Raw genomic sequence first — 27,589 nt, 5'->3', positions numbered from 1 at the left:
ATTGGTTTCTTTGGAAGGACAAGTACAAAGAATTAAGGAGCCAGCTGCTGGTGGCTCATGCCTGTAGTCCTAGATACTCAGAAGGCTGAGATCTAGAGGATCCCAGTTTAAAGGTAGCCTGGGCTGGTGCAACCTGTGAAACTCCCATTTCCAAAACAACCAGCAAAAAGCTGGGCTGGAGGGATGGCTCAAGTTGTAAAGTTCTAGCTGAGCAAGCAGTACTTTGAGCTCAAATCCTGAAAAAAAAAAAGAAGAAGAAGAAACATGTTCGGGAAAATAGAGTAAAAGTTACTTGAAATACTGACCTATTGTGTAATTGGTTCTGGGAGAGACTAAAGTGGCTTCAGATGTCTGGACTAAGTCAGGGCGCCAAAGGGCTCCAAAGTATTCAACTTTGTATCTCAGTGAAGGATTTTCATTTTCTTTCCTCCCAACTTTTTTCTTGCACTGACTCTGCTTTTCTCTCCTCACTTTGACTCCTTTTCTCATTGTGCCTTGGTGTTTTCCTTCATTTTTTCTGAGTCAACCTTCCTTTGAAGAGCTGTCAAAATCGGTCAGTTTCTATAGCGAGCCCACATGTGTTATGTGTGAGTATGTGTGCACGTGTGTGTGCACACGAGAGTGCACATGTTGGAGGGTCTTGGGATCTGGTTTCTCTCAGAGGAATGTGCAAAGAGGCTCCCCATCTGTTCCCTTTCAGTGCCTTTCTGGTGCCCATTTCCTGCCCCACATTGGGACTGGAGAGGAGAGTGTGCATACTTACCAGCAGATGGTTCAAGCCATTGATGAACTGGTTCGAAAAACCTTCCAAGAGTGGACAGCAACGCTGGATAAGGACTCCATTCGGCGGCTAGACATACCACTATTACGAATCAGCCAGGAGAAGCCGGGAATGCTGGACGTTAACTTTGACAAGTACTGAACTCACCCTGATTTCTTCTCTCTGTCCTTGGTGTCAGGCTCCTCCAATTCTCTCAGGAGTTGAACTCCCATCTTTTAGGTTTCTCTACCCATTCTGTCTGTCTGTCTGTCTCTCCTTGACACAGAATCTTGCTATATAATTCAAGCTGGTCTTAACTCATATTTTCCTCTTGAGTGCTGGGATTACAGGTATGCACTAAGATTCCCAGTTGCTGTCATTTATAACTTTTAGTTAGTTTTTTTTCCTTTGTGCTGGTTCTGGGGCTTAAACTCAGGATCTGTGTGTGTTGTCCCTTGAGCCTTTTTTTTTGCTTAAGGCTAGTGGTCTTCCATTTGAACCACATCTGTTTCCTTGTTGATTAATTTGAGGTAAGAGTTAGATGCTGGTTTCTCACTCCTATCATCCTAGCTACACAGGAAGCTGAGATATGAGGAACAAGGTTCAAAGCCAGCTTGGACAGGAAAGTCCTTGAGACTCATCTCCAAAATGAACAAAAATCAATAAAAATCGAAAAGTAGAGCTATGGCTCAGAGTGGTAGAGCACTAGCTTTGAGCAAAAGAGCTCAGGGACAATCCCAAGGCTGAGTTCAATCCCCCAAGGTTGGTGCGCGCACACACACACACACACACACACACACACACACACACACACACACACACACACACACACACACACACACACACACACACACACACACACACACACACACACACACACACACACACACACACACACACACACACACACCCCAATTGAAACCAACCCACCAATCTATTAAACAGGCGATGTAGATGTTCTGCCACTAGATGGCCATGATGGTTCAGCTAAGTCAGCAAACCCTGAGCTATAGGTTTGATTTCAGATTGATAGATGGTGTCAAAACCATGTCCTCTCTTACAGCTTTAGAATTATGTCTTTATACTATAAATTTAAAAGATGCAACAGTTAATTGATTAGTATAAAATAGACCGTGATAAGCCATCTGTGGTGGCACATGCCTGTCATCCCAGCTATACAGAATGTAGAAATAGGAGGATTGTGGTCTAGTCTGCCTGGGCAGAACCATGAGACCCAATTAAAAAAATAAAACTTAAAGCAAAAAGGGCTGGGGACATAGCTCAAGAGGTAGGTCCCAGTTGGTAAACCTAGTCAGTAGAGAACAGGCAATGTGAGACCCTGAGGTCAAATCCTAGTACTGTGGAAAAGTAGGGAGGGAGGAAGGGAGGCAGAGAGAGAGAGAGAGAGAGAGAGAGAGAGAGAGAGAGAGAGAGAGAGAGAGAGAGAGAGAGAGAGAGAGAGAGAGAGAGAGAGAGAGAGAGAGAACGCACGCACGCATGCACGCACGCACGCAAGCTGTTAGGAACTGAGGTAGACATTGCCCTCAAGGAGGCTAGGCTGTCATCCTAGAAATCAACAATTCTGGGCTCAGAGCAGAACTTCCTATCCACATCAGATGCCGAAAAGAAAAATGAAGAAGGAACAATGTAAGGCATCTGTCTGCAGAGATTAGGAATCTTCTGAAGACAGTTGTGTTTTTTTTCTCTCTCTCCTAATCAGCAGGCAATAACTTTCTACTTGATTGCTTTTGGCTCTCTCATGTCATTAGCTAAATGCCCTGTTGTGAGAATTGCTTCCCACACTCTAAGGCTGTTTTTTCCAGCATTGTCTTTAGCTCATAAAGGATCTGTATTTGTCAAGCAGAGCAGAGCAAGTCTTTGACAGAGGGGTGTGTGGTACTGGAGAACCAGGGGCAGATGAGGTTGCAGCTGAAGGTGGCCAACTAGGGGAGATGACATACTACACTCAAGAAAGGAAGAGAAAGAACCAAGATGGTGCAGAGTGTCAAGAGGGCTGTGGCAGAGTCATTAGTAAGGACAGGGACACCAGAATCCACACACAGGAGAAAGTGGTTAAGAGTACAGTGGGATGAAGGAGGAGGTAAAAAGTTGAGGGTAAAGCTTTGTTTTTTTTTTTTTGTTTTTGTTTTCACCAGTCCTGGGGCTTGAACTCAGGGCCTGGCACTGTCCCTGAGCTTCTTTTGCTCAAGGCTAGCACTCTACCACTTGAGCCACAATGCCACTTCCTGCCTTTTCTGTTGATATGGTACTGAGGCATCAAACCCAGGGCTGCATGCATGCAAGGCAAGCACTCCACCACTAGGCCATATTCCCAGCCCCAGGATAAGACTTTGGCCATTGAGGAGTATTAGAGACCAGCTCTGGTGAGGGTCATGGTTTTGTAACCCATGGCTTGAGATAAGGACAAGAAGAACATGTAGAATATGTTTGTTCTTTTTCTTTTGGTCATGGGGCTTGAACTAAGGCCTGGGTGCTGTCCCTGAGCTTTTGCACTCAACGCTAGTGCTCTACCACTTTGAGCAACAGCACCACTTTTGGTTTGGGGGGTTAATTGGAGCTAAGAGTCTCATGGTCTTGCCCAGGCTGGCTTTGAACCACAATACTTAGATCTCAGCCTTCTGAGTATCTACAATTACAGGCATGAGCCACCCATACCCAGCTAGAATATGTTTTATGTGTTTACAAATCAATGACAAAATTCTGAAGAGAATGCTAGCCCTATTTGGGCACTGCGTGCGCACACACACACACACACACACACAGAGGCTGGGAACCTAGATGGAATAAAAAGGGAAAAAGGGCAAGAGCCATGAGCAAAATGAATTTTTCCTCTGTACCTCTCATAAGTTGTTTATGTCAGGTGTTAGTTTCAGCAACACAAAGTCTGACACCCATACTTGCCAGTGTAAAGAGCACTGTCCATCTAGTTAGGACAATAACCATCTTTGTGGAACCCTTTGTGCATAATCTTTATAGTAGGGCTTAATGAAGCATCTCTAAAAATATGTTAGAGGTATTACTTAATTGGTAGAGTGCCTGCCCAGCAAGTACAAAAGCCAGAGTTAAAGCCCCATTCCTGTAAAAACAGAAAACATCTCCAAACCCTATAACCAGCCCCCACAAACAAACATCCTCAAAACCAATCCAAACAAACAAAAAGTCAAGGCTTCTTTGGGCCACATATTTATGGCATGGGTTTATCTGAAATCCAATGCTTCTTCTAAGTAGAAAAGGTACCTGTTGTCCTTTGATAATTGTTTTCCCAGAGAGAGATATTATAAGATGCCTTACGTTTTATGGTTTTAAGATAAAACTAGCTCAATTCTCAATTGAGTAAATCATGGCTAAGAAGGAACATGATCTTCGTGAAGGATTTTAAAAAGTCTGGGTTCACTAAACCTATAAAGAAATCCAAGATACTCTCAGCTTTTAAAACTTAACCCTCCGCAGGAGTGCAGATAACATTATCAGTTTAGTCTTCCTGCTTAAGGTCTGGTTAAGAGCTTGACATAAGCATACTTTTGAAATGTCCTGATGGGCTTCAGAATTACCTGACTCCTTAGTTCTGGGAGCCTTCCAGTTCCCTAATAGTATTTATTTTATCCCTCAGGGGGTTTGGTTATCCCACCTTATATCCCAAATATTTGAACTCTGAAAGTCCAACTTGGCTTTTACCACATTTTATGGCTACACCAGCTTTCCAGATTGCACTTAACACAAACATGTTCCAGATGCCATCTCTATGGGATTGAAAGAGTTGTGTTATCACCAGAGTGGAATTCCCCCAGAACAAGAGAAGGGGTTCCTGGAACTCCCTCTTCTCCTTCACCCCCCAGCCTCATGGAGCCTTCCCTACCAGGGTTGCTCATTGTGGGCTACCAACAATGAGTCCAGCTGGTCTCCTATTCCCTCCTGCATTCCCTAATTACATGTTTGGAAATGCACTATGGAATATTTTACAAAAGCAATTCTTCAAGTGGGTTTTTAAAAAAGAAGTTATATTTGTCAAAATAATAAAAATTTTGTGTTCTGGACATTTTATTGACTAAATTCTGTCAACAAATGATGAAAAAAACCATTGTGAAAATGGTTCCTTATAGGATTTTTGTTGTTGTGGTCGTGGGGCTTGAACTCTGGGCCTGAGCGCTGTCCCTCAGCTCTTCAGCTCAAGGCTACCACACTACCACTTGAGCCACAGCACTACTTCCGGTTTTCTAGTTGTTTATTGGAGATAGGAGTCTCACGGAGTTTCCTGCCTGGGCTGCCTTTGAACTGGGATCCTCAGATCTCAACCTCCTTAGTAGCTAGGATTACAGGCGTGAGCCACTGGCACCCGGCTCTTATAGGAGTTTTTTAGGTTAACCTCAGGAAGGTATTGTCCAATTCAGTTAGTTCACTGACAAAATGTATGAACTTAAAGTGATTTTTAAAATTTATCAAGATCGAAAAAAAATTCAAAATCTGGAAAAATCAAAATATATTGATGCATTGGTGGCTAGTATACTTGTATAGACAGGTTTGCCCTGGTGTTTACTAGCAGAGAAAATTCAAAGCCTCCTGTTCAAACAGAATATGGTTATGCCTTTAGAAATGCCCCTGTATATATTCAAGCCCTCTAGCTTCCAGGTAGCTATGTTGATATTATGATTCTGTTATTATTGGTTACTGAAGAGCAGAGTAGTTTTTTGTTTGTATGTTCTGGTACTGAGGCTTGAACTCAGGGCTTGGGCACTGCCTAAGCTTTTCACCCAAGGCTGGAGCTCAACCACCTGAGCCACAGGTGGTTTTTTACTGGTTAACTTGAGATCAAGAGTCTCACAGACTTTCCTTCCTTGCCCACTTGGAATCATGATCCTCAGATCTCAGCTTCTAAGTAGCTGGGATTATTCAATACTTCTCATTTTGAAAAATAACCCCTATTTTCAACTCGTATTTTACGATTTTATTCTTTCTATTTAGATCTTTGATCCATATGAAATTTATCTTGGTCTAGAGAAAGAAGTACAAAATCAACTTTAGTTTCGTATGTATGTTTTTTCTTTCCTGATTGCTAGTCCACTTAATATAATTTATTTACTTTTTTGCTCAGTGCTTTGGATCTAACGTGGGGCCTTATGCTTGCTGTCACTAAGCTATCCCAAGTCACTTAATTTCATTTAGTGGATTGCTATCTTTATAGTAACAAATCCCCAAGTATTTCTGGCTATTTTGGGATTCACTATTCTTGTCTAGTATCTGATCTATTCATGTGCAGAAATCAAACTGTTTTAATTATTGTCCTCATTATTCTCCTTTTTTAAATTTCCTTGGCTATTTATAATATTTATTTCCCATGAGAATTTTTGTGCCAATTTGTTTCATTTCAAAAATTGTCTTGCTCCTCGTTTTATAGGAATAGACATTGGGTGAAGTTTGTAGGTTGACTTTAGAGAAATTCACATCTTTTTGGTTTTGTGTCTCTCCAAAAATAGCACTTTCTCTTGCAATTTAAATCTTGTTTTTGACATAGAAGTAATTTTTTCATATAGAAATAACTGCTGGGCTGGGAAGGTGGCTCAGTGGTAGAGCGCTTGCCTTGCATGCATGAGGCCCTAGGTTCGATTCCTCAGCACCACATAAGCAAAAAGAAAAAAGCCGGACGTGGTGCTGTGGCTCAAGTGGTAGAGCACTAGCCTTGAGCTGAAGAGCTGAGGGACAGGGTCCAGGCCCAGAGTTCAGGCCCCACAACAGGACCAAAAAAAAAAAAGAAATAACTGCTGAGGGGCTGGGAAGGTGGCTCAGTGGTAGAGTGCTTGCCCTGCATGCATGAGGCCCTGGGTTTAATTCCTTAGCACCACATAAGCAAAAAAGAAAAAAGCCGGAAGTGGCGCTGTGGCTCAAGTGGTAGAGTGCTAATGAAGAGCTGAGGGACAGCACCCAGGCCCAGAGTTCAGGCCCCATGACTGGACCCCCCCCCCCCAAAAAAAAAGAAAGAACTGCTGATATTTTATTTTTATTGGTCTCTTACCATATGAAAATATCTAACGTTATCATGTTAAAAGCTTTAACTTTTTTCAAAATTTAAATGGATGATATGAATTACCTAATAGTTAATATTATTTTAGTAAGCCATATACCTTGAATAAAATTCTAATAATACATCTCCACTAATTAGAGCCTTTCCTTAATTAGGAGGTAAAGGAATCAGATAACTGAAGATAAATGTATACTATTTTTTAAATTAAAAAACAATTTTCCAACAAAATTAATGAAGCCAACACCAAATTTCATTTCTCCTTTATGAATGAGTCTGCTGGTCTAGAATTTAATAACCATAACTCAAAGGTATTGTCTTGAAGTCAGCATTGCTGGACACTGAAAGCTTAGGCCATGGTCCTAGCTATTCGGGAAGCTGAGAATTGGAGGATGGAAGGTGAAATCCACAAGACTCTGTCTCCAATTAACTAGCAAAATGCTAGACTAGTTCAAGTAATAGAGTGCCAGCCAAGAGCAAAGAAGCAGTTTGAGAGAGTTTTGAATTCAAACCCTGATACAAAAAACAAACCAAACCACTACTCACCCCTCCCCCTCAAAACACTCCCAAAGGCACTGGGATTGGAAGGGATTTATTAATTTATTTATCTATTGGGCGGTAATGGGATTCTAACTTCAGTCTCTAACTTGTTAGATTGGTGCTCTTATGATTCAGCCCTGATTTCTGCTCAATATTAAAAAAATGATAATACAAAGTCGGGCGCTGGTGGTTCATGCCTGTAATCCTAGCTACTAAGGAGGCTGAGATCTGAGGGTCACGGTTCAAAGCCAGCCTGGGCAGGAAAGTCTGTGAGACTCTTATCTCCAATAAACTACTAGAAAACTGGAAGTGGTGCTGTGGCTCAAGTGGTAGAGCGCAAGCCTTGAGCTGAAGAGCACAGGGACAGCGCCCAAGCCCAGAGTTCAAGCCCCACGACTGACCAAAAAAAAAAAAAAAAGATAATACAAAGGTATATAAATAATTCCAAATGGCTGGGCATGGGTGGCTCACACCTCTAATCCCAGCTACTTAGGAAGCTAAATCTGAGGATTGTGGTTCAAAGCCAGCCTGAGCAGGAAAGTCCGTGAGACTTTTGTCTCCAATAAATCATAGAAAAAAGCCAGAAATGGCTCTGTGGCTAAAGTGATAGAATGCTAGTTAGGCCCAGAGTTCAAGCTTCAGAACTGGCCAAGAAAAAAAAATCTAAAGGATAATTCAAAGTAAAGTAAAGATATAGTACATGTACAATATTTCTTAGTAGCAGTCGAGTTGAATTTAACTATAATATTCTTGCTTGTTTTATTTACTTTTGAGACAGAGACTCTCTATATAGTTCATGCTCACCTGGAACTCTTACTATTTTTTTTTTTTTGTATAACTATGGCTCAAGTGGTAGAGCACTAGCTTTGAGCAAAAAAGCTCAAGGACAGTACCCAGGCTCTGAGTTTGACTGGCACCAAAATAAATTGTTCTTTTTTTGCTTTTTGCTTTTTTTTTTTTTTTTTTTTGGTCAGTCATGGGGCTTGAACTCTGGGCTTGGGCGCTGTCCCTGTGCTCTTCAGCTCAAGGTGAGCACTCTACCACAGCACCACTTCCGGTTTTCTAGTGGTTTATTGGAGATAAGAATCTCATGGACGTTCCTGCCCGGGGTTGGCTTTGAACCGTGATCCTCAGATCTCAGCCTCCTGAGTAGTTAGGATGACAGGGGTGAGTCACTGGCGCCCAGCTTTAAATTATTGTTCTATTTTCATACATGCAAACAAATTGCTTTGGCCATATTTATCCCTATTCACCTTTCTTGATAGCTTTCTCCCTCCTGCTTGTCGCTACCGCCTCGACCAGCAAGGAAGACGCGACACCGAACTCTTCTCTCTGCAGTTTATTCAGGACCTTTGAGTAATCTTCTGACCCCAACCCCGGGGAGAATTCCCCACAGCCTTAAGTACCCGCTGGGTAGCCAACCCTGATACGCCACGTGGGAACCGCCAATAGGTTCAGGTGCTCGAAAGCAAGCCAGATTCTTTGCCTTAGCCATATAAGGAGTTGTTTACCACGAGAGCACTCGCCATTGGGAAGGTGGAGGGCGGAAGCCGGCGCCATCTTCCAGGTGCGGCCTCTCGCAGCTCTCTACACCTGCTGATACCTACTTCTCTTAACAGAATGTGTCTCACTGTCATGCATTATTTTTCCTTTTTTTGGGGGGGGAGAGGGGGTCCAGTCGTGGGTCTTGAACTCTGGGCCTGGGCGCTGTCCCTTAGCTCTTCAATTCAAGGCTAGTGTGCTACCACTTGAGCCATACCACCACTTCCGGCTTTTTTTTTCTGCTTATGTGGTACTGAGGAATCGAACCCAGGGCCTCATGCATGCAAGACAAGTGCTCTAGCACTGAACTACCTTCCCAGCCCTCCATTTTTTTTAATAGTGTGCATTAATTGCACCAAGAAGCTGTATCATGGTATGTTAGATGTTCTGCTCATCATTATTTGAGATAGAGTCTCACTTTCTTCCCTGTCTGGGCAAGGTTCAACTAGGCTTTCAGTCACTAGCAAAACAGGTACCACTGTTTCCAGCTCTTGGTGAAGAAGGGTTCTCACAAACGTTTTCCTGCCCAGGCTGGCCTCCATCCATAACCCTAACAATCTCAGCCTCCCAAGTTGACTAGGATTACAGGCATGAGGTATTGGTGTCTGACTTGAAGGGTTCCATGGGGTAAATTATATCTCAGTTTGAAAAAAGACAGTCTCTCCTGAGAAAGTCTTTGTTCTGGTGCTACAGTCCTGAACATGTCCTCAATCTAGTACCAAGCCATTTTGTTTATGGGTTTAAAATTAGGAGGCTGGAGACATGGCTCAGGTGGTAGAGCACCTGCCTAGCAAGTGCAAGGCCCTGAGTTTAAGCATAGTACCACCCCCCCCAAAACAGTTTATCTACTAGGTGCTAGTGGCTCATGCCTCTAATTTTAGCTACTCAGGGGGTTGAGATCTGAGGATCACAGTTCAAAGCCAGCCTGGGCAGGCAAGTCCCATGAGATTCTTTTTTTTTTTTTTGATCTTTCTTATTTTTTTAAATAAGTTTTTATTGTGAAAATACTGTTCAGAGGTGTTACAATCACATAAGCAAAGTAATGAGTACATTTCTTATCAAGCATTGTTGCCTCTTCCTTTGTTTTCCCCCTCCCATCCCTTCCCTCCCATCTCCACAGCTACAACCCACTCTACCCCCTCCCTTCCTAAATTATAAAGTTCATATTTCTACATAGCATCTTGTACATCTCATTGTTATAACGGGTCAATCTGTATCCCTATTTAAACAATTTGTTTGTTCCCTTTCCCTCCCCAAATTATTTTTTTTAATTTTATTTTATTTTATTTTATTTGTGAACATACTGTACAGAGGGGAGTCCATGAGATTCTTATCCTCAATCAACTAATCAGAAAAGTCGGAAGTAGAGCTTTGGCTCAAGTGATAGAGTGCTAGTCATGAGCAGGGATGTATGTGTACATGTACCCACGCGCACGCACATGTACACACACACAAAGTTAATCGTTTTATTTTTCATATTTTTCTTATGAACTATTAGACACAAGGGATATCTTAAAACATGTATGCTCAGTTTAACAAATGGTTTTATAAAGCATATGTCCTTGGAACTGTCATCTAAGCCAATTGACAGCATTTTTAGCAGCTCAGAAGTCACCCACTGATAATTATTAAGAGTTGAGTTGTTAATTGAGTTGGTGACTGAGTGTTGGTCAAAACTGAAGTGAGCCGGGTACCAGTGTGGCTCACGCCTGTAATCCTAGCTACTCAGAAGGCTGAGAGCTGAGGATCATGGTTCAAAGACAGCCTGGGCAGAAAGGCCACAAGACTTTCCTGTGGCACTGTGGCTCAAGTGATAGTGTGCTCGCCTTGAGCTGAAGAGCTGAGGAATATTGCCCAGCCCAGAATTTAAGCCCCATGACTGAAAAAAAAAAAAATACAACCAAAAAACCTACAACTGAAGTGATTTCATGTAAAAATGTACTTCTAGACTCTTGAAAAATGTGAAAATGTGGTCACACTTCACCCATATTCTCATGTGGGGACAGTTGCCTAGAGGCCTGGGGTCAAGACCCTTTTTCAGATAGCTCTGCTTTAGGTCAAGTTCAGTGAGCATTGGTTTAGAATGTAATAGAAAAGGAGTCAGGCTTGGTGGCTCATGCCTGCAATCCCAGCACTCAGGAGGATGAGCAGGAGAATACATAATTCAAGGCCAATCTGGGCTTCAGAAGGACATCCTGTCTCCAGGAACAAAAAAAAAGGAAACAAAATGAATGCATGAAAAGAAAACAAAGGAGCTGGAGGCTTTGCCCGGGGAGCTGCTCTTTCTGGGGTTGTGCTTCTTTCTTGGCAGCCTCGATAATGACATGAGCTCTTGGCTTTCAGACAAGAAGATTCAGGTGTTTGTGGACACACTTGAGTCCCAGTGCCTGCTGGACAAGCAAGGGAGAGAGCTAGTAGATGATGAGACGTATGAATCTAGAACTCAGTCGTGTAGGTTAAGGAGTATTCAGCATACAGATAGTGAAAGTCACAGGAGTAGTTGATGTCATTCCAGGAGAGTTATTGGATATAAAGAAGCTGAAGATTGAGCTGGGAATGTAGCTTAGTGGTAGAGTGCTTGCCTAGCATGCATGAAGCCCTGGGTTTGATTCCTCAGTACCACATAAACAGAAAGCCAGAAATGGCACTGTGGCTCAAGTGGTAGAGTGCTAGCCTTGAACAAAGGAAAGCTCAGTGACAGTGCCCAGGTCCTGAGTTCAAGCCCCAGGACTGGCAAAAAAAAAAGAAGTCGAGGATCCTCTCAGAGAGCAGCAGAGGAAGTGAATACTCTACTGTCTCTACTGTGCTGCAGGCCCTGACAGAATGATTCCAGGGACACTGGAGACAGAAGGGAGTTTCTATAATAGAAAAAAGCAAAGAATAGGAGCACTAATAAGAGCATGTAAAGAACAGGAGCACTGTAATAAGAGCATGTTTGAGCAAAGTGGAATATTCCACTAGGATGCTAACTATGCAGAGAGGAAAGAAAGCAAGGCTGAGAAACAGTCCAGGGCTTAGCTAGAAGAATCCTTGGTGCTGAGCATTGGTGGCATACACCTGTAATCCTAGCTGCTGAAAAGGCTGAGATCGGAAGATCATGGTTTGAAGCCAGCCTGGACAAGAAAGACTATAAGATTTTTATCTCCAACTAATCACCACAAAGTTGGAAGTATTGGTATGGCTCAAGTGATAGAGCACCAGCCTTGAGAGGAAGAAGCTAAGGGATAGTACTTAGGCCCTGAGTTCAAGCCCCAGTACCAGCGCCAGCACCAGCACACACACAGTAACAGATACACACAGACACATAGACCTACACACACACACACACACACACACACACACACACACACACACACACACACACACACACACACAAATGATGAGAGAAGTTTTACACATATGAGTGGAGGTAGGGAGCCTGCTCTCTTCGGATGAGGGTGAATGAGAAGGGCGTACAGGGAATCTTAGAGGATAATTCAGAAAGAAGACAGGTTGCAAACTGCAGGGCAGAGGGTAGCTGTGGCAGGATAGGAGTTAAAGGAGGAATGATTTTATTTATTTATTTATTTTTTATTGTGAGAATACTGTACAGAGGGGTTACAATTACATGGGCAAGATAATGGAGCACATTTCTTATCAAGCATTGTAGCCTCCTCCTTTGTTTCCCCTTCCCATTGTTTCCCATCCTCCCCCCCACCACCCCACCCAATCTTCCTCCTCCCTCCCCCACCAAAGTTGTAAAGTTCGTTTTTCCACATAACGACTTGTACATCTCATTGTTGCATCTCATTGTTTTAACGATTTGTTTTTTCCCTTCCCCTCCACAAATTATACCAACATCATATACAGTGAAAGCAGGGGTTATACCGTGGGGGAGGGACATACAAAGCAACAAAGAAATAATCTTATAAATATGTTAGAAACAGTTTTTATTTATTTTTAAATCATTTCTTTTTGGCAGAACTGAGGTTGGAATTCAAGGCCTGGTGCTCCCTAGGCTGGTGCTGTGCTACTCAGCCATGCTTCCAGCCTTGTTTTACACTGACTATTTTTAGGATAGGTGCTCACTTCTCACCCAGGTATGTGCCTGAGTTGTGATCCACCTACTTTAGACTTCCTGTAATTGTTGGGTTGACAGGAGTGGGCCACCCCATCCAATTTCCCTCCATTGACAGGGAGTCTCACTGACTTTTATGTCTGGGCATGCCTGGAACCAAGATTCTCATGTTTTCAATTTCCACATAGCTTGGACAGTTCAACTATAGTCTAATGATAGGAGAGAACTAGTAGGTGTAGGAGAAATGAACAAAGTGGCATTGGAGAAAGGATGACAGGGTGACGTGATAGAGTCCAGGAAGAGCTGTTTATCTTCAAGTGGAAGGAAGGATTCACCTATCATAAATGGGAGTCTAGATGTGAAGACATAAACGTTTACAAGTTTTACAGCAAAAGCAGATGGCGCCTTCACCGGATAGCTTTTTTATTTTTGTGACTAGGAAGTGAGGTTTTCTGTAGGGTTGAGGAATTTGCAGAGCCAGGTGCTGGTGGACGACACCTGTTATCCTAGCTACTCAGGAGGCTGAGAGCTGAGGATTGTGGTTGGAAGCCAGCCCAGGCAGGAAAGTCCATGAGACTCTTATCTTTAATTAATTGCCAGAAAACCAGAAGTGTGTTGTGGCTCAAAGTGGTAGAGGGCTAGCTTTGAGCAAAAAAGCCCAGGGACAGCACCCAGGCTCTCTTAGGACAAATAAAAAAAAAAAAAAGGATTTGCAAGCATTCCTTAAGGGGACAGGAGGGAGAGCAGAGTGGGGGGAGACACAGGTGCAGCCTGGGGAACTCAGGAGGGCTGGAGCTGGCATTTGTGTTAGAAGGGTTCAACTAAGCAAAGAGACAAGAGTGAGGAGTGTTGAAAGGCATTAAAGGCAGTGGTGGCAGGGTAGCTCAATGGAGGATGCCTGTACTTATGAGCTTGTGTGAGATTCTGGATTTCCATCCCTGGCATTCACCAGTCAAGAAAGATAACAGGTTCTTTTTCTTGTTCTTTCTTTCTTCTTTTTCTTTTTTTGGTCGGTAGTGGGGCCTGAACTCTGGGCCTGGACACTGTCCCTCAGCTCTTCAGCTCAAGGTCAGTGCTCTACCACTTGAGCCACAGTACCACTTCCAGCTTTTTTTTTTTTTTTGCTTATATGTTGCTAAGAAATTGAACCCAGAGCTTCATACATGCAAGGTAAGCACTCTACCACGGAACCACCTTCCCAGCCCTGAAAGATAACAGGTTCTGTGGAGGAGGACATGGGGACAGGAATGGATTGAGAGACAGAGAGAAAGATCAGAGCTCAGTGATCTGAAAGTTCCCTTAAGGTTAGAGAAACAGGTGGGTTGGGAGAACTTAAGCCAAGTGCTAGAGCTGTGGGCACAAAGCTGGGGTAGGGCGGCCACGTGTGAATGGTTATTTCAGATATGAAGAGCTGTGAATAATTCTGGAGAGAGACAGGAGAGTGGCACCTGGCATGGGAAGGAGGAAAAAGCCATGGGATGTACAGAAGCAGAGGACACTTAGGACTAGGGCTGCACATGCAGTTTAGAATGTTCTAGTATGCCATTTACTAAAGGAAACAGAAACAAGTGAGATTCCTTTTTAACATTCAACCCAGCATGCCCCAAGATATTATTATTCCAGCACATAACCAATATAATAAGTCATAAAATAGTTCCTATTCTTTTCCCACATAAACTCCTCTCTGCTTTCTACATCTTTTTCTCTGCCTTCTAAGGGATTTCTGTCAACTTTATCTTATTGCCTTCTTTTGATTTTCAAATGTTTCTGCTCTCAGTTACAACTTCCAAGAGCTCTCTGAGTGCTCCTTTTTGCAGCAGTCTGTTCTTGTCATGTTAATGTCCTTTTCATCTGAGGATTTTAAGTGACAGTTTGGTTGGTTTTTCTTATTTGGGTTGAGCAGTTCTATTTGCTTCCTTCTAGTTGTTTGTGTCTGTTTGTATCCTTGGTGCGGGAAAAGGCAGGGCCTAATGTCGTGGTGTTGTGCTTATATTTAAGTAAGGGAACTGGAAGTTGATTGGAACCTGTAGTGTGTGTGGAGGGGGAGGGGGATATTGCCAACTGTGAACTTGACCTCAGTTATATGGTCAGCTATTTTTTTTGAGGGGGGGGAGGGAGACTCCCAAGGTTATCATCCTTTTTTTTTTTTTTTTTTGTCGGTCGTGGGGCTTGAACTCTGGGCCTGGGCGCTGTCCCTCAGCTCTTCAGATCAAGGCGAGTGCTCTACCACTTGAGCTACAGCACTACTTCCTGTTTTCTGGTGGTTTATTGGAGATAGGAGTCTCACCGTCTCTCCTGCCCGGGCTGGCTTTGAACCGCGATCCTCAGATCTCAGCCTCCTGAGTAGCTAGGATTACAGGTGTGAGCCACCAGCGCCCGGCCCAAGGTTATCATCCTTATAGACTTTTCTTCTAAAATGTTGGTCTGAAACCACAGAAAAGAACCTCTTAGATATCATTCCGGGGGTATTAGTCCCACTAATAGGGTGTAGATTTCAGGTGGGAACGAGGAGTTGGGGTCTTAATGTTCTATATGGGGATGGTTGTGTTACACTGCTTGGGGGTCCCAGTTGAAAGGCTCTTTTGTGTGCCGGTGTATCACCTTTGTCAGGTGGCAAACTTTCCATGCTCTGCTGAGATAAGGGAAGGCTCCTTGCTCAACTGCACTGAGTTAGGGAAGGTGCAAAAGAGGACCTGCTTCTTTTTCCTTTTTTTTTTTTTGCCAGTCCTGGGCTTGAACTCTAGGTCTGGGCGCTGTCCCTCAGCTCTTCAGCTGAAGGCTAGCGCTCTACCACTTGAGCCATAGCGCCACTTCTGGCTTTTTCTGCTTACGTGGTGCTGAGGAATCGAACCCAGGGCCTCATGCATGCAAGGCAAGCACTCTACCACTGAGCCACCTTCCCAGCCCTCTTTTTCCTTTTTTTAAAAAAAATTTTTTTTGTGCTGGTTCTGGGACTTGAACTCAGAATGCTGTCCTTTAGCTTTTTTTTGCTCAAGGCTGGCACTCTACCACTTGAGCCACAGCTCCCTTCCAGCTTTTTTGTGGTTAATTGGAGATAAGAGCCTCAAGGACTTTCCTGCTGGTCTGGCTTCAAACCATGGTCCTCAGCTTCCTGAGTAGCTAGGATTATAGGTGTGAGCCACCAGCACCTGGCTTTTTCCTTCCTTCCTTCTTTCCTTCTTTCTTTCGTGTTGGTTGTGGAGCTTGAGCTCAGGGCCTGGGTTCTGTCCCTGAGCTTTTCTGCTCAAGGCTAGCACTCTACCCCTTTGAGCTGTCACAGCACCACTTTCAGTTTTTTAGTGGATAATTGGAGATTAACAGTCTCATGGACTTTCCTGCCTGGGCTGGCTTTGAACTATGATCCTCAGATCTCAGCCTCCTGAGTAGCTAGGATTACAGGGGAGAGCCAAGACCTAGACTTCTACCTCCTTTCTTATCTCCAAATTCCTTTGTTCTTTCTAGCCCCAAGGCTCTTGTTCCATTGTTGGCTGAGATTGTCCACCTAAGCAGTTTCCCTTGATTTTTGCTTTCTCTGGCAGGTCACTGCTGTGCCTCTTTAGGGAGATCGACTACTGGGAAAGGCTGCTGTTTGAGACGCCGCATTATGTGGTGAATGTAGCTGAGCGAGCTGAGGACCTGCGCATACTTCGGGAGAATCTGCTTCTTGTAGCTCGAGACTACAATAGGTGGGCTCCAACCCTCAGTGCACACCCTCCAATGCCACTTCCTCTCTTCCCCTTGTCTTACCTGCCTGATGGTATTCTACATTTCTGACAGTTTCCATTTTGTTCATTTCAAAGGAACATGCCTGTAATCCTAGCTACTCAGGAGGCTGAGATCTGAGGGTCCTGGTTCAAAGCCAGCCTGGCCAAGAAAGGCCGTGAGACTCATATCTTCAATTAATCACTAAGAAGCCAGAACTGGAGGTATGGCTCAAGTGGTAGAGTGCCAGCCTTGAGTGGAAAAAGCTGACAGCCTCTAGGCCTTGATTTTGAGCCCCAGTACCAGTGCATGCGCACACGTGCATGTGCATACACACACACACACACACACACACACACACACGCACACACACGCACGCGTGCACAAGCACATACACACATGTCTTTCCCAGGCTCCTTTTAAAATTTATTTTTAATTTAAAAAAATTTTTTTTGCCAGTCCTGGAGCATGAATTCAGGGCCTGGGCACTGTCCCTGAGCTCAAGGCTAGTGCTCTATCACTTGAGCCACAGTGCCACTTCTGGATTTTTCTGTTTAAGTGGTCCTGAGGAATCAAACCCAGGGCTTCATGCATGCTAGGCAAGCACTCTACCACTAAGCCACATTCCTAGCCCTTTTTTAATTAAAAAAAAATTTTTTTTTTGGTCGGTCGTGGGGCTTAAACTCTGGGCTTAGGTGCTGTTCTTGTGCTCTTCAGCTCAAGGCAAGTGTGCTACTGCTTGAGCCACAGCACCACTTCTGGTTTTCTAGTGGATTATTGGAGGTAAGAGTCTCATGTACTTTCCTGCCCAGGCTGGCTTTGAACCACGATCCTCAGATCTCAGCCTCCTGAGTAGCTAGGATTACAGGGGTGAGCCACCAGCACCCAGCTTACTTTTTTGTCAGTCATAGGGCTTGAACTCAGGCCTAGGCACTGTCCCTGAGTTCTTTTGCTCAAGGCTAGTGCTCTACCACTTTGAACCATAGCTCCACTTCCAGTTTTTGAGCGGTTAATTAGAGATAGAGTCTCATGGGGACTTTTCTTCCTTGTCTGGCTTCAAATTGTGATCCTTATGTCTCAGCCTCCTGAATAGCTAGGATTACAGGCATGAGCCACCAGTGCCTGGCTGCCCTCCTCTTGTGACCCTAAAATTACTTTTGTTTCTTGTAGCTGTAGGAGAGAGAGCAAAAGCAATCAGTCCTCTCTCACTCCACAGGACACTTCTTTAGGAATAAAACTGTGTGGTGGTAGAATTTGGGGCACAGAATGATATCAGATTCATTAAACTGAGTGAGGCCTTTCTGCCCCTATCCTGGCCCCATCACCTTGTTCTCTGAACTCCTGGTCCTTAGCTCTAGAGTGAGCCTTTGTTTTGGGTTAGGTACCATGTTCATTCAGGCTATTATAACAAAATAGCACAGCCTGGGTAGCTTATAAACAACAGGAACCTTATTGCTCATAGTTCTGGAAGCTGGGAAGTCCAGGATTAAGACTCAGGCAGATTCAGTGATGGGTGAGGGCCCATTTTCTGCTTATAAAAGACCTTCCTTCCTTCTTCCTTCCTTCCTCATTTTTCCTTCCTTCCCTCTCTCCTTATCTCCCTTCCACTCTCTTTCTCTCCCTCCCTTACTCTCTCCTTCTCTCCTTTCCTTCCTTCCTCCCTCCTTCCTCCCTCATTTTTCCCTCCTTCCCTCCCTCCCTCCCTCCTTCCCTCCCTCCCTCCCTCCCTCCCTTCCTTCCTTCCTCCTTCCTTCCTCATTTTTCCTTCCTTCCCTCTCTCCTTCTCTCCCTTCCTTCCTCCCTCCCTTCCTCCCTCCCTCCCTCCCTTCCTTCCTTCCTTCTTTCCTTCCTTCCTTCCTCCCTCCCTCCTTCCCTCTTTCTCTCCCTCCCTCCCTCTCTCCTTCTCTCCCTTCCTTCCTCTGTCCCTCCCTCCTTTCTTCCTTCCTCATTTTTCCCTCCTTCCTGCCTTCCTTCTCTCCCTCCCTCTCTCCCCTTCTTTCTCTCTCCTTCCCTCCCTCCCTCCATCCTTCCTTCCTTCCTTTTTTTGGTCAGTTGTGGGGCTTGAACTCTGGGCCTGGGTGCTGTGCCTCAGCTCTTCAGCTCAAGGCTAGTGCTCTACCACTTGAGCCACAGTGTCACTTCCAGTTTTCTGAGTGGTTGATTGGAGGTAAGCGTCTCACAGACTTTTGTGCCCAGGCTGGTTTTGAACTGTGATCCTCAGATCTCAGCCTCCTGAGTAGCTAGGATTACAGGCGTGAGCCGCTGGTACCTGGCTCTGTCAACTTTCTTGCTGTGAAGGGGAGGTCTTCATTGAGCATCCTACCAACTGCCAATCCTTTTTTACTCTCAGGATTATCGCCACACTGTCCACAGATGAACAGGCCCTGTTCAAAGAGCGTATCCGGTTCCTAGATAAGAAGATCCACCCCGGACTCAAGAAGCTGCACTGGGCCCTGAAGGGGGCCAGCGTCTACTTCATCACGGAGTGCCGTGTACATGCCAGCAAGGTGGGTCATGAGACCCTGCAGGTCTGCAAGGCTGGCAGAAAGGCTGGCACATGGGGAATCAACACCTAAGTTGGGTGATGGAGGAGAGAGTGGAGAGTAATCTAAAAAAAATCAAAGTGTGCTTGGGATCCAACCCAGGGCATTGGGCATGGTAGAGAAGTGCTCTACTTCTTAGAGGAAGCACTTTTCACAGACGTGAGCAATTCTAGCAGGATGATAAGTGGGAAGGTAGAATGAGGTCCAGAGGGTCCCTTCCCAAGCTGGTGGCCACAAACTGCTCATGTGGGGCTGACTACAGGTGCAGATGATCGTGAATGATTTCAAGGCTTCAACTCTAACCATTGGCTGGCGGGCCCAAGAGATATCAGAGACACTGCTGGTACATATTACTGGTAAACGGGTGTACAGAGATCTGGAATTTGAGGAAGCCCAAAGGGAACATCGGGCAGTAGTTCAACAGAAACTGATGGACCTGCATGAGGATGTGGTGAACATCATGACCAACTCCTACGAAGTGTTTAAGAACGATGGACTCGAGGTAGGGGGTGAAAGGAGTTTGTGGTTGGAGAAAGCCTCACTTCCATAAGGTCATTCCCTAATGCTTTTTTGTTTGTTTGTTTTTACCAGTACTGAGGTTTAAATACAGGGCCTGAGCAGTGTCCCCTCGCTTTCCCTGCTCCCTTCAAGGCTTGCACTCTATTACTTGAGCCACACCTCTACTTCCAGCTTTTTAGTGGTTCATTGGATAGAAATCGTATGGACTTTTCTGCCTAGGATGTCTTCAAATAGTGATCCTTGCATCTCAGCTTCCTGAGTAGCTAGGATTATAGGCATGAGCCACTAGTGCCCAGCTCCTCACCTTCTTTTTATTGTTTTATTTTCTTTTAATTTTTTCACCAGTCCTTGAACTCAGGGCCCGGGCACTGTCCCTGAACTTCTTTTACTCAAAGCTAGCACTCTACCACTTGAGCCACAGCACCACTTCTGGCTTTTTTCTGTGTATGTGGTACTGAGGAATGGGACCTAGGGCTTCATGCATGTGAGGCAAGCACTCTACCACTAAGCCACCTTCCCATCCCCCTCACCCTCTTTTTAAATCAAAGTCTGTTTCTCATACATCCTGCTCTAGATCTAGATTCCACCAATCTTCAACCTTTCAAACACCTTACTTCAGCCCCCCGATCTCCTGCTTTTCTGCTTAACTGGCTCATACCCTTTTCTGTCTTCTGGCATTCATTTCCCTGATACTTATGCCTAGATTCCTGAAGGGCCCTTTTGCTCTCTCCATCTTTTCCCCACCAGATTCAGCAGCAGTGGATGCTGTACATGATTCGATTGGACCGCATGATGGAGGAGGCCCTTCGCCTGAACATAAAGTGGTCACTGCTAGAACTGTCCAAGGCCATCAACGGGGATGGGAAGACCATGCCAAACCCACTCTTCCGAGTCCTTGTCATTTTGCAGAATGATACACAGGGCGGTGTGGCTCAGGTGGGGACCACGCTGTGCCTTTGATACTCTAAGACTATCTCACTTTAGTCACTAGTTTTCCCCAGACTTTGTCTTTGGTACTAACTTTCTCTTACGGCCTTCAGCTCTGGTTCTCAGGTGTTCGGCCTTGCCAGTTCTGAGGCTCATCTTCTCCGTGGGCTGAGCTAAAGCCCTCTCCACTGTGCTTCCCACAGGTGGAATTCTCACCCAGTCTGCAGACTTTGGCAAATGTGGTCAATGACATTGGCAACCAGCTCTTTCACTCCATCTCTGTCTTCCGCCATCTCCCCGATATCCTCATGAAGCGCAAGTTGCATCGGGAACCCATCTGTGCCACTGTGGGTACGTGGGCAGTGGTAGGGCACCCTGGGTAGGGCTCTCGGAAGAAGGAGGAGGAGAGACAAGGACTATTTCCAGACACACTGGGCCAGTCAACTCCTTGGCTGGAGGGAAACAACGTCAAGGGACTGGGCTGGGGATGGGAACAGAGAATGGGATGGCAGTTGATGTTGGGGGATGGATGCTCATGGAATTTGGAATTGGGGTAGGAGATTAGCAAAGACAAGTTTGAGACTAGAGCTGGGCCATAAGTGGTCTCGATCCTCACAGGAGAGACAAGTGACCCAGTTGGAAGTGACACGAAGGGTCAAACTTTACTTTCTGTCCCCTCTCTTCCCTTCCCTTTCCTTCCCTTTTCCTTCTTTCCCTTCCCTTCCCTTCTAACTTTTCTCCTCCCTACCCATCCCTCCAGTATTGGGTTTGAACTCAGGGTCAAACATTAATGCCCATGCTAGACTAGGCTATAATCCTATTTATGCTTCTTTTATGACTGAGATGACAGTCATGAGCCACCACGTCCAGCCCCCACCCCCTTCAGTTGTGGGGCTTGATCTCAGGGCCTCGGTGTTGTCCCTGAGCTCTTTTGCTTAAGACTAGCTAGCACTCTATCACTTTGAGCCACATCACCACTTCTAGTTTTCTTGTGGTTAACTGGAAATAAAGAGTTTCATGGACGGGCTAGGAAGGTGGCTCAGTGGTAGAGCACTTGCCTTGCATGCTTGAGACCCTGGGTTCGATTCCTCAGCAGAAAAAAAAAAGCTGGAAGTGGTGCTGTGGCTCAAGTGGTAGAGTGCTAGCCTTTGAGCTGAAGAGCTGAGGGACAGCGCCCAGGCCGAGAGTTCAGGCCCCACAACCTACCAAAAAAAAAAAAAGTTTCATGGACTTTACTGCCTAGGCTGGCTTTGAACTGTGAGTCTCAGGTCTCAGCATCCTGAGTAGCTAGGATTACAGGCATGAACCACCAATACCCGGCTCATGCCCAACTTTTTAATTAAGATGAGATCTTGCAAATATTTTACTTGGGTTGATCTTCCTCTGTGATTCTCTTGATCTCAGCCTCCTGTGTAGCTAGGCATGAGCATGAACCATCATGCCCAGCTACTTCCTCTGTTTTCCAATGCTTGTGATTGAGCAGTGTTTCTTCAGGAGACTGGTGTTGGAGTAGAAGTTCCAGGCAGTGCCCAGGGGCCAGGCTAGAGTTTGGGATGGGGTAGGTATCAGCAAGAAGTTACCTTTCTGGGTCTTTTGAAGAGAGAGATGAAGATATAAAGAAGATCCAGGCACAGATCAGCAGCGGCATGGCTAACAATGCAGCCCTGCTGCAGAACTACCTCAAGACCTGGGATATGTATCGGGAAATCTGGGAGATCAACAAAGACTCCTTCATCCGTCGCTACCAGCGCCTCAACCCTCCTGTCTCTTCTTTTGATGCTGATATTGCCCGGTGAGTAGAGAAAAGGTGAGGTGTAAGGATATGACAAGGACACCTGCATATCCACATTCACTGCTGCACTATTCCTGATAGCCAAGATACGAAACAACCCAGATGCCCCACAGTAGATGAATGGATCCAAAAAAAGTGGTATCTATATACAATGGAATTTTACACAGCCATTAGAAAGGATAAAATAATGGCATTTGCAGGGAAATGGATGGAACTAGAAAAAATCATGTTGAGTGAGGTAAGCCAAGATCAGAGAGAAAAATGGCACATGTTCTCCCTGATATGCAGAAGTTAACTTTAAAATACAACAGGATACGACCAAGTATACAGGAAGCTGTACACCCATACACTATGAGACCAAAAGAGGATAGTCTTAAGAGAAAAGCACCAAGTTGTAATGCCCAAGCACCTCTTCATATGTATATAAAAGAATATACATACTGAAACAAACCCTACAGATAAGGAAACAAAGGACCTTTTCTTAATTTGTTTTTGTTTTCAGATGACTCTATATTCTTTACCTCATATACAGTGTATACATATGTACATCTGAGGGAAAGTGGGGGGAGGGCACAGAATCAGTGGAAAATGGGTAAAATATGCAGTGGTGGGGCCCCCTGGCTACACTGGACATTGATGAAAGTGAACCACACAACTCATGGATAGAGGTGGGAGGGAGGGAATGGGAGAGAGAATGAGGGAACAGATGATACTATGCAAAAGGAAGGAAAGGTACTTATTACCTGACATATGCAAAGGTAACCCTGCTGTATCTCTCCTCTAAAACAACAACAAAAAAGTAATTAAAAAAAAGAAAAGAAAAAAAGATGAAGTATATGGGGAAGAGAAGGACTAGGCTGGGGCCAGAGACTTGGGAAAGAAGGTGGGTTGGAGCTGATGCAATCATTGTGTGTTTTTAGCCACAGGAAAGGGAGGGCATTGAACTTTTTTTTTTTTTGGTAGGTTCTGGGGCTTGAACTCAGGGCCTGGGCGCTGTCCCTGGACTTCTTGTGCTCAAGGCTAGCACTCTACCACTTGAGCCACAGCATTACTTCCAGCTTTTTTTTTTTTTTTTTGGTCCGGTAGTGGGGCCTGAACTCTGGGCCTGGGCGCTATCCCTCAGCTCTTCAGCTCAAGGCTAGCGCTCTACCACTTGAGCCACAGCGCCACTTCCGGTATTTTTCTTTTTGCTTATGTGGTGCTGAGGAATCGAACCCAGGGCCTCAGGCATGCAAGGCAAGCGCTCTGCCACTGAGCCACCTTCCCAGCCCACTTCCAGCTTTTTTTTGAGTAATTTCTTGGAGATAAGAGACTCATGGGCACTTTCCTACCTGGACTGTCTTCAAACCTTGATCCTCAGATCTCAGTCTTCTGAGTAGCTAGGATCACAGATATGAGTCATGGGGGCCTGGCTTGGACTTTTGTTTCTCCAGTGTAGAGATCCAGGAAGAGTTGGGCAAGATTTCAAGAGCTATAGTTGTTTGGGGGAAGGGCCTTAGGATAGGGAAAGAGGAAGCACAGCAATTGGAAAGATGGAAAGAAGGTACACCTCATTCTAAGAAGGCAGGTTGGAATTGAAGAAGTTGTGTTTTCCTTGTGAGGTCTTGGGGCTTGAACGTAAGGCCTTGTGCTCTCACTTAGCTTTTTTGATTAAGACCAACACTCTGTCACTGAAACAATGCCTCCATTTCTGGCTTTTTTGCTGGTTAATTGGAGATAAATAGGAATGCACTGGAGTTGTCTGCCCAGGCTGGTTTACAACCTCAATCTTCAGATCTCAGCCTCCTGAGTAGCTCCATTACAGGTGTGGCCACCAATGCCTGGCAGAAGCTTCTTAAATTGTAAAAATTTTAAATTTTGTTTTTGTTGGCCATGGGGCTTCAACTTAGGGCTTGAGTGCTGTCTCTGAGCTTTTTCACTCAAGGCTAGTGCTCTACCACTTTGAGCTACAGCTCTACTACCAGTTTTCTGGAGATTAATTGGAGATAAGAGTCTCACAAGCTTTCTTGTTTGGCTGGCTTTGAACTGCAATCTTTATATCTCAGCCTCCTGAGTAGCTAGGATTACAGCCATGAGCCACCAGCTCCTGGCTCTAATTTACAATCTGTGTGTGTGTGTGTGTGTGTGTGTGTGTGTGTGTGTGTGTGTGTACGCGCGCGCGTGCTGGTCCTAAGACTTGAACTCAGGGTCTGGGTACTATCCCTGAGCGCTTTTTTTTTCCATACCTGAGGACCAAATTCAGGGCCTTGCACTTGCCAGGCAAGTACTCTTCCATTGAGCTAAATCTCCAACCCCTAAATTGTAACCTTAACTGCCAAGGTCCCCTTGTCATTTGGTCATTTATTCATTCATTCAGCACCATGTCCTATAGTCCATGTAGAATTTTAAAAACAGAGAGAGATGCCAGGTTTTGGTGACTCACACCTAGCTACTTAGAGAGGCTGAGATCTGAGAATTAAGGATTGAAGCCAGCCCAGGCAGAATCTCCAATGAAGCACCAAGCTGGAAGTAGAGCTATGGCTCAAAGTGGTAGAGCACTAACTTTGAGCAAAAAAGCTCAGGGACAGTGTCCAAGTCCTGAGTTCAAGCCCTAGGACTGGCACAAAATGAAAGAAAGAAAGAAAGAAAGAAAGAAAGAAAGAAAGAAAGAAAGAAAGAAAGAAAGAAAGAAAGAAAGAAAGAAAGAAAGAAAGAGAGAGAGAGAGAAAGAAAGAAAGAGAGAAAGAAAGAAAGAGAGAAGAAAGGAAAGAAAGAAAAGAGAAGGAAGGAAGGAGAGAAAGAAGCAAAGAAAGAGAAAGAGGGAGGAAGGGAAGGAAGGAAGGAAGGAAGGAAAGAAAGAGAAAGAGAAAGGAAGAAAGAAAGAAGCAAAGAAAGAAAGAAAAAGTTCTTTCTTCCTTTGAGCAGCACTAGTGAGAAAGAAAAGTGTAGTGAAAAAACCAGTGGTTATGGCGCCTTGGGAAGGCTCCTACTATTGACTAGCTGTGCAGTCTTAGACGGTTTCTTATATTCTTAGGTTACTCTTTCTGGTAAAGTATTTTATACAACCTATCTTAGAACACTATAGAGTTATTAAATATACACAAGAGAGCTTTGTAAACTGTGAAGAACTGTTATGTTTTCATGATCATATATGCTTCAATGTATTGAACAAGGTACCAGGAGAATTAGTTCATTAGAAGGTGTGTTAGTCAGTATTCTGTTACTATAACAAATACCTGAGACAATCAATTTATAAAGATAAAAGCATTGTTTTGGAGGTTTTTGTCTATGGCTAGTTGGCAGCATTGCTCTGAGTGTTGGCAGCAATTACAGTGGAAGCAAAGCTGTGAACCTCATTGCTTGGAGTGAGAGAGAGGAGGGGGCGGGATCCCACAATTCCCTGCAATGCCAGCTTCACAAGATCCTACTAGGCCTTAACTCTTAAAGCCTCCTAGTAGTGCCAAGCTGAGGACTGGGGTCTTTAGTGTGTGCGCTTTTGTAGGACATTTAAAAGCCAAAGGAGAGCAGAGAGAAAGCTTCTAGCCAGGGGCATCAGGAAAAGCTTCATGAAGAAAGTGTTTTTTTGGCAATGTCTGCTAATTCAAAAGTAAAGCATAAAAATAGGAAAAGAAGGGGCTGGGAAGGTGGCTCAGTGGTAGAGTGCTTGCCTTGCATGCATGAGGCCCTGGGTTCGATTCCTCAGCACCACATAAGCAAAAAGAAAAAAGCTGGAAGTGATGCTGTGGCTCAAGTGGTAGAGCGCTAGCCTTGAGCTGAAGAGCTGAGGGACAGCGCCCAGGCCCACAGTTCAGACCCCACGACCAGACCCCCCCAAAAAAATAGGAAAAGAAAATGCCCTTGAAGCTACAATTTCTAGAACAAGAAGGTTTTCAGCAGGCAGAGATAGGCTGAGCAACCTGTCAGCAACCTGGTGAGGGAGAGTCTATTATCATCACTGTGTAACAGATGAGGAAACTCAGACTTAACACAGTTAAAAGAACAACTTGAGGGCTGGGAAGGTGGCTCAGTGGTAGAGCGCTTGCCTTGCAATGCATGAGGCCCTGGGTTCGATTCCCCAGCACCACATAAGCAAAAAGAAAAAAGCCGGAAGTGGCGCTGTGGCTCAAGTGGTAGAGTGCTAGCCTTAAGCTGAAGAGCTGAGGGACAGCACCCAGGCCCAGAGTTCAGGCCCCACGACCGGACCCCAAAAAAAAAAAAAAAAAGAACAACTTGAGCTGACTATAGTTGTAGTTGTCCACACCTGTAGTCCCAGCTCATCAGGAGGTTGAGACAGGAGGATCATTTGAGCATAGGAATTTGAGGACAGCCTGGGCAGCATAGTGAGATCCCTTCTCTTAAAACAAAGTGGTAGAGTGCTTGCCTTGCATGCATGAGACCCTGGGTTTGATTCCTCAGCATCACATAAGCAGAAAAAGCTGGAAGTGGAGCTGAGGCTCAAGTGGTAGAGCGCTAGCCTTGAGCTGAGGAGCCGAGGGACAGCACCCAGGCCCAGAGTTCAGGCCCCATGATTGACAAAAACAAAAACAAACAAACAAAAAAGCAACTGCCTGCAGCCACAGAGGTAAGGAACAGCATGGTATGAACTCAGTCCCAAATTGTGCAACTGTGAGGCCTCAGGAGCCAGAAAACATAACTGCGACCGTGTCTTGTAGCCAGCAGTTGTGGCATGGATGTGGCCTCACCTAGCTGCCAGGGCTGGGTTGGTTCAGGAGACACCTGGGAATAGAAGGTGCTAGAGTTGCTGCACAAGTCTGGGAGGAAGGAAATGAGAACATGAATGTGCATTAGGTGGGGACTAAGTCTCTGAAGGCTAAACCATCTTAGCAGGGATCTGGGGCCCTTGCAGCTACACAGAGGTGGCAAACAATGTGCAGAAGGAAGAGACGGTCCTTAACATCCAGTTTGTGCTGCTGGACTGTTCAAACCTCAAGTTCTCTTTGGTGCAACACTGCAATGAGTGGCAGAACAAGTTCACGACTCTGCTCAAGGAGATGGCAGCTAAGCACCTGCTGGAGTTGCACACCTACCTGAAGGAGAATGCAGAGAAGTAAGACTCATTTGGGGGCGGTTGGATACGTGTGTATATGTGTGCATGCTTGCATGTGCATGTGTGCGTGCGCAAGTGTGTGTGTGTGTGTGTGTGTGTTTCACCTACAACACTCTGTTTGCTTGC

The 27,589-nt window shown here is 45.0% G+C and overlaps 1 protein-coding gene across 5 annotated transcripts in view; it reads left to right on the top strand.

The window, feature by feature from the left end:
* Dnah2 (dynein axonemal heavy chain 2) overlaps nt 1-27,589 on the top strand; it is a 135,675-nt gene that overhangs the window by 31,893 nt on the left and 76,193 nt on the right. For all 5 annotated transcript variants that reach the window (XM_070001485.1, XM_070001484.1, XM_070001483.1 and 2 more), the window contains exons 14-21: nt 701-915; nt 16,473-16,619; nt 18,986-19,142; nt 19,441-19,680; nt 20,445-20,633; nt 20,828-20,975; nt 22,224-22,416; nt 27,263-27,463. In XM_070001485.1, coding sequence (XP_069857586.1) covers nt 701-915; nt 16,473-16,619; nt 18,986-19,142; nt 19,441-19,680; nt 20,445-20,633; nt 20,828-20,975; nt 22,224-22,416; nt 27,263-27,463 — 1,490 coding nt within the window. The remainder of the gene's footprint in view (nt 1-700; nt 916-16,472; nt 16,620-18,985; nt 19,143-19,440; nt 19,681-20,444; nt 20,634-20,827; nt 20,976-22,223; nt 22,417-27,262; nt 27,464-27,589) is intronic.

The sequence above is a fragment of the Dipodomys merriami genome, unplaced genomic scaffold (assembly GCF_024711535.1).
Source record: "Dipodomys merriami isolate MVZ:Mamm:240054 unplaced genomic scaffold, mDipMer1.0.p SCAF_59, whole genome shotgun sequence".
Lineage (NCBI taxonomy): Eukaryota > Metazoa > Chordata > Mammalia > Rodentia > Heteromyidae > Dipodomys > Dipodomys merriami.
This window is presented reverse-complemented; position numbering and strand designations above follow the sequence as displayed.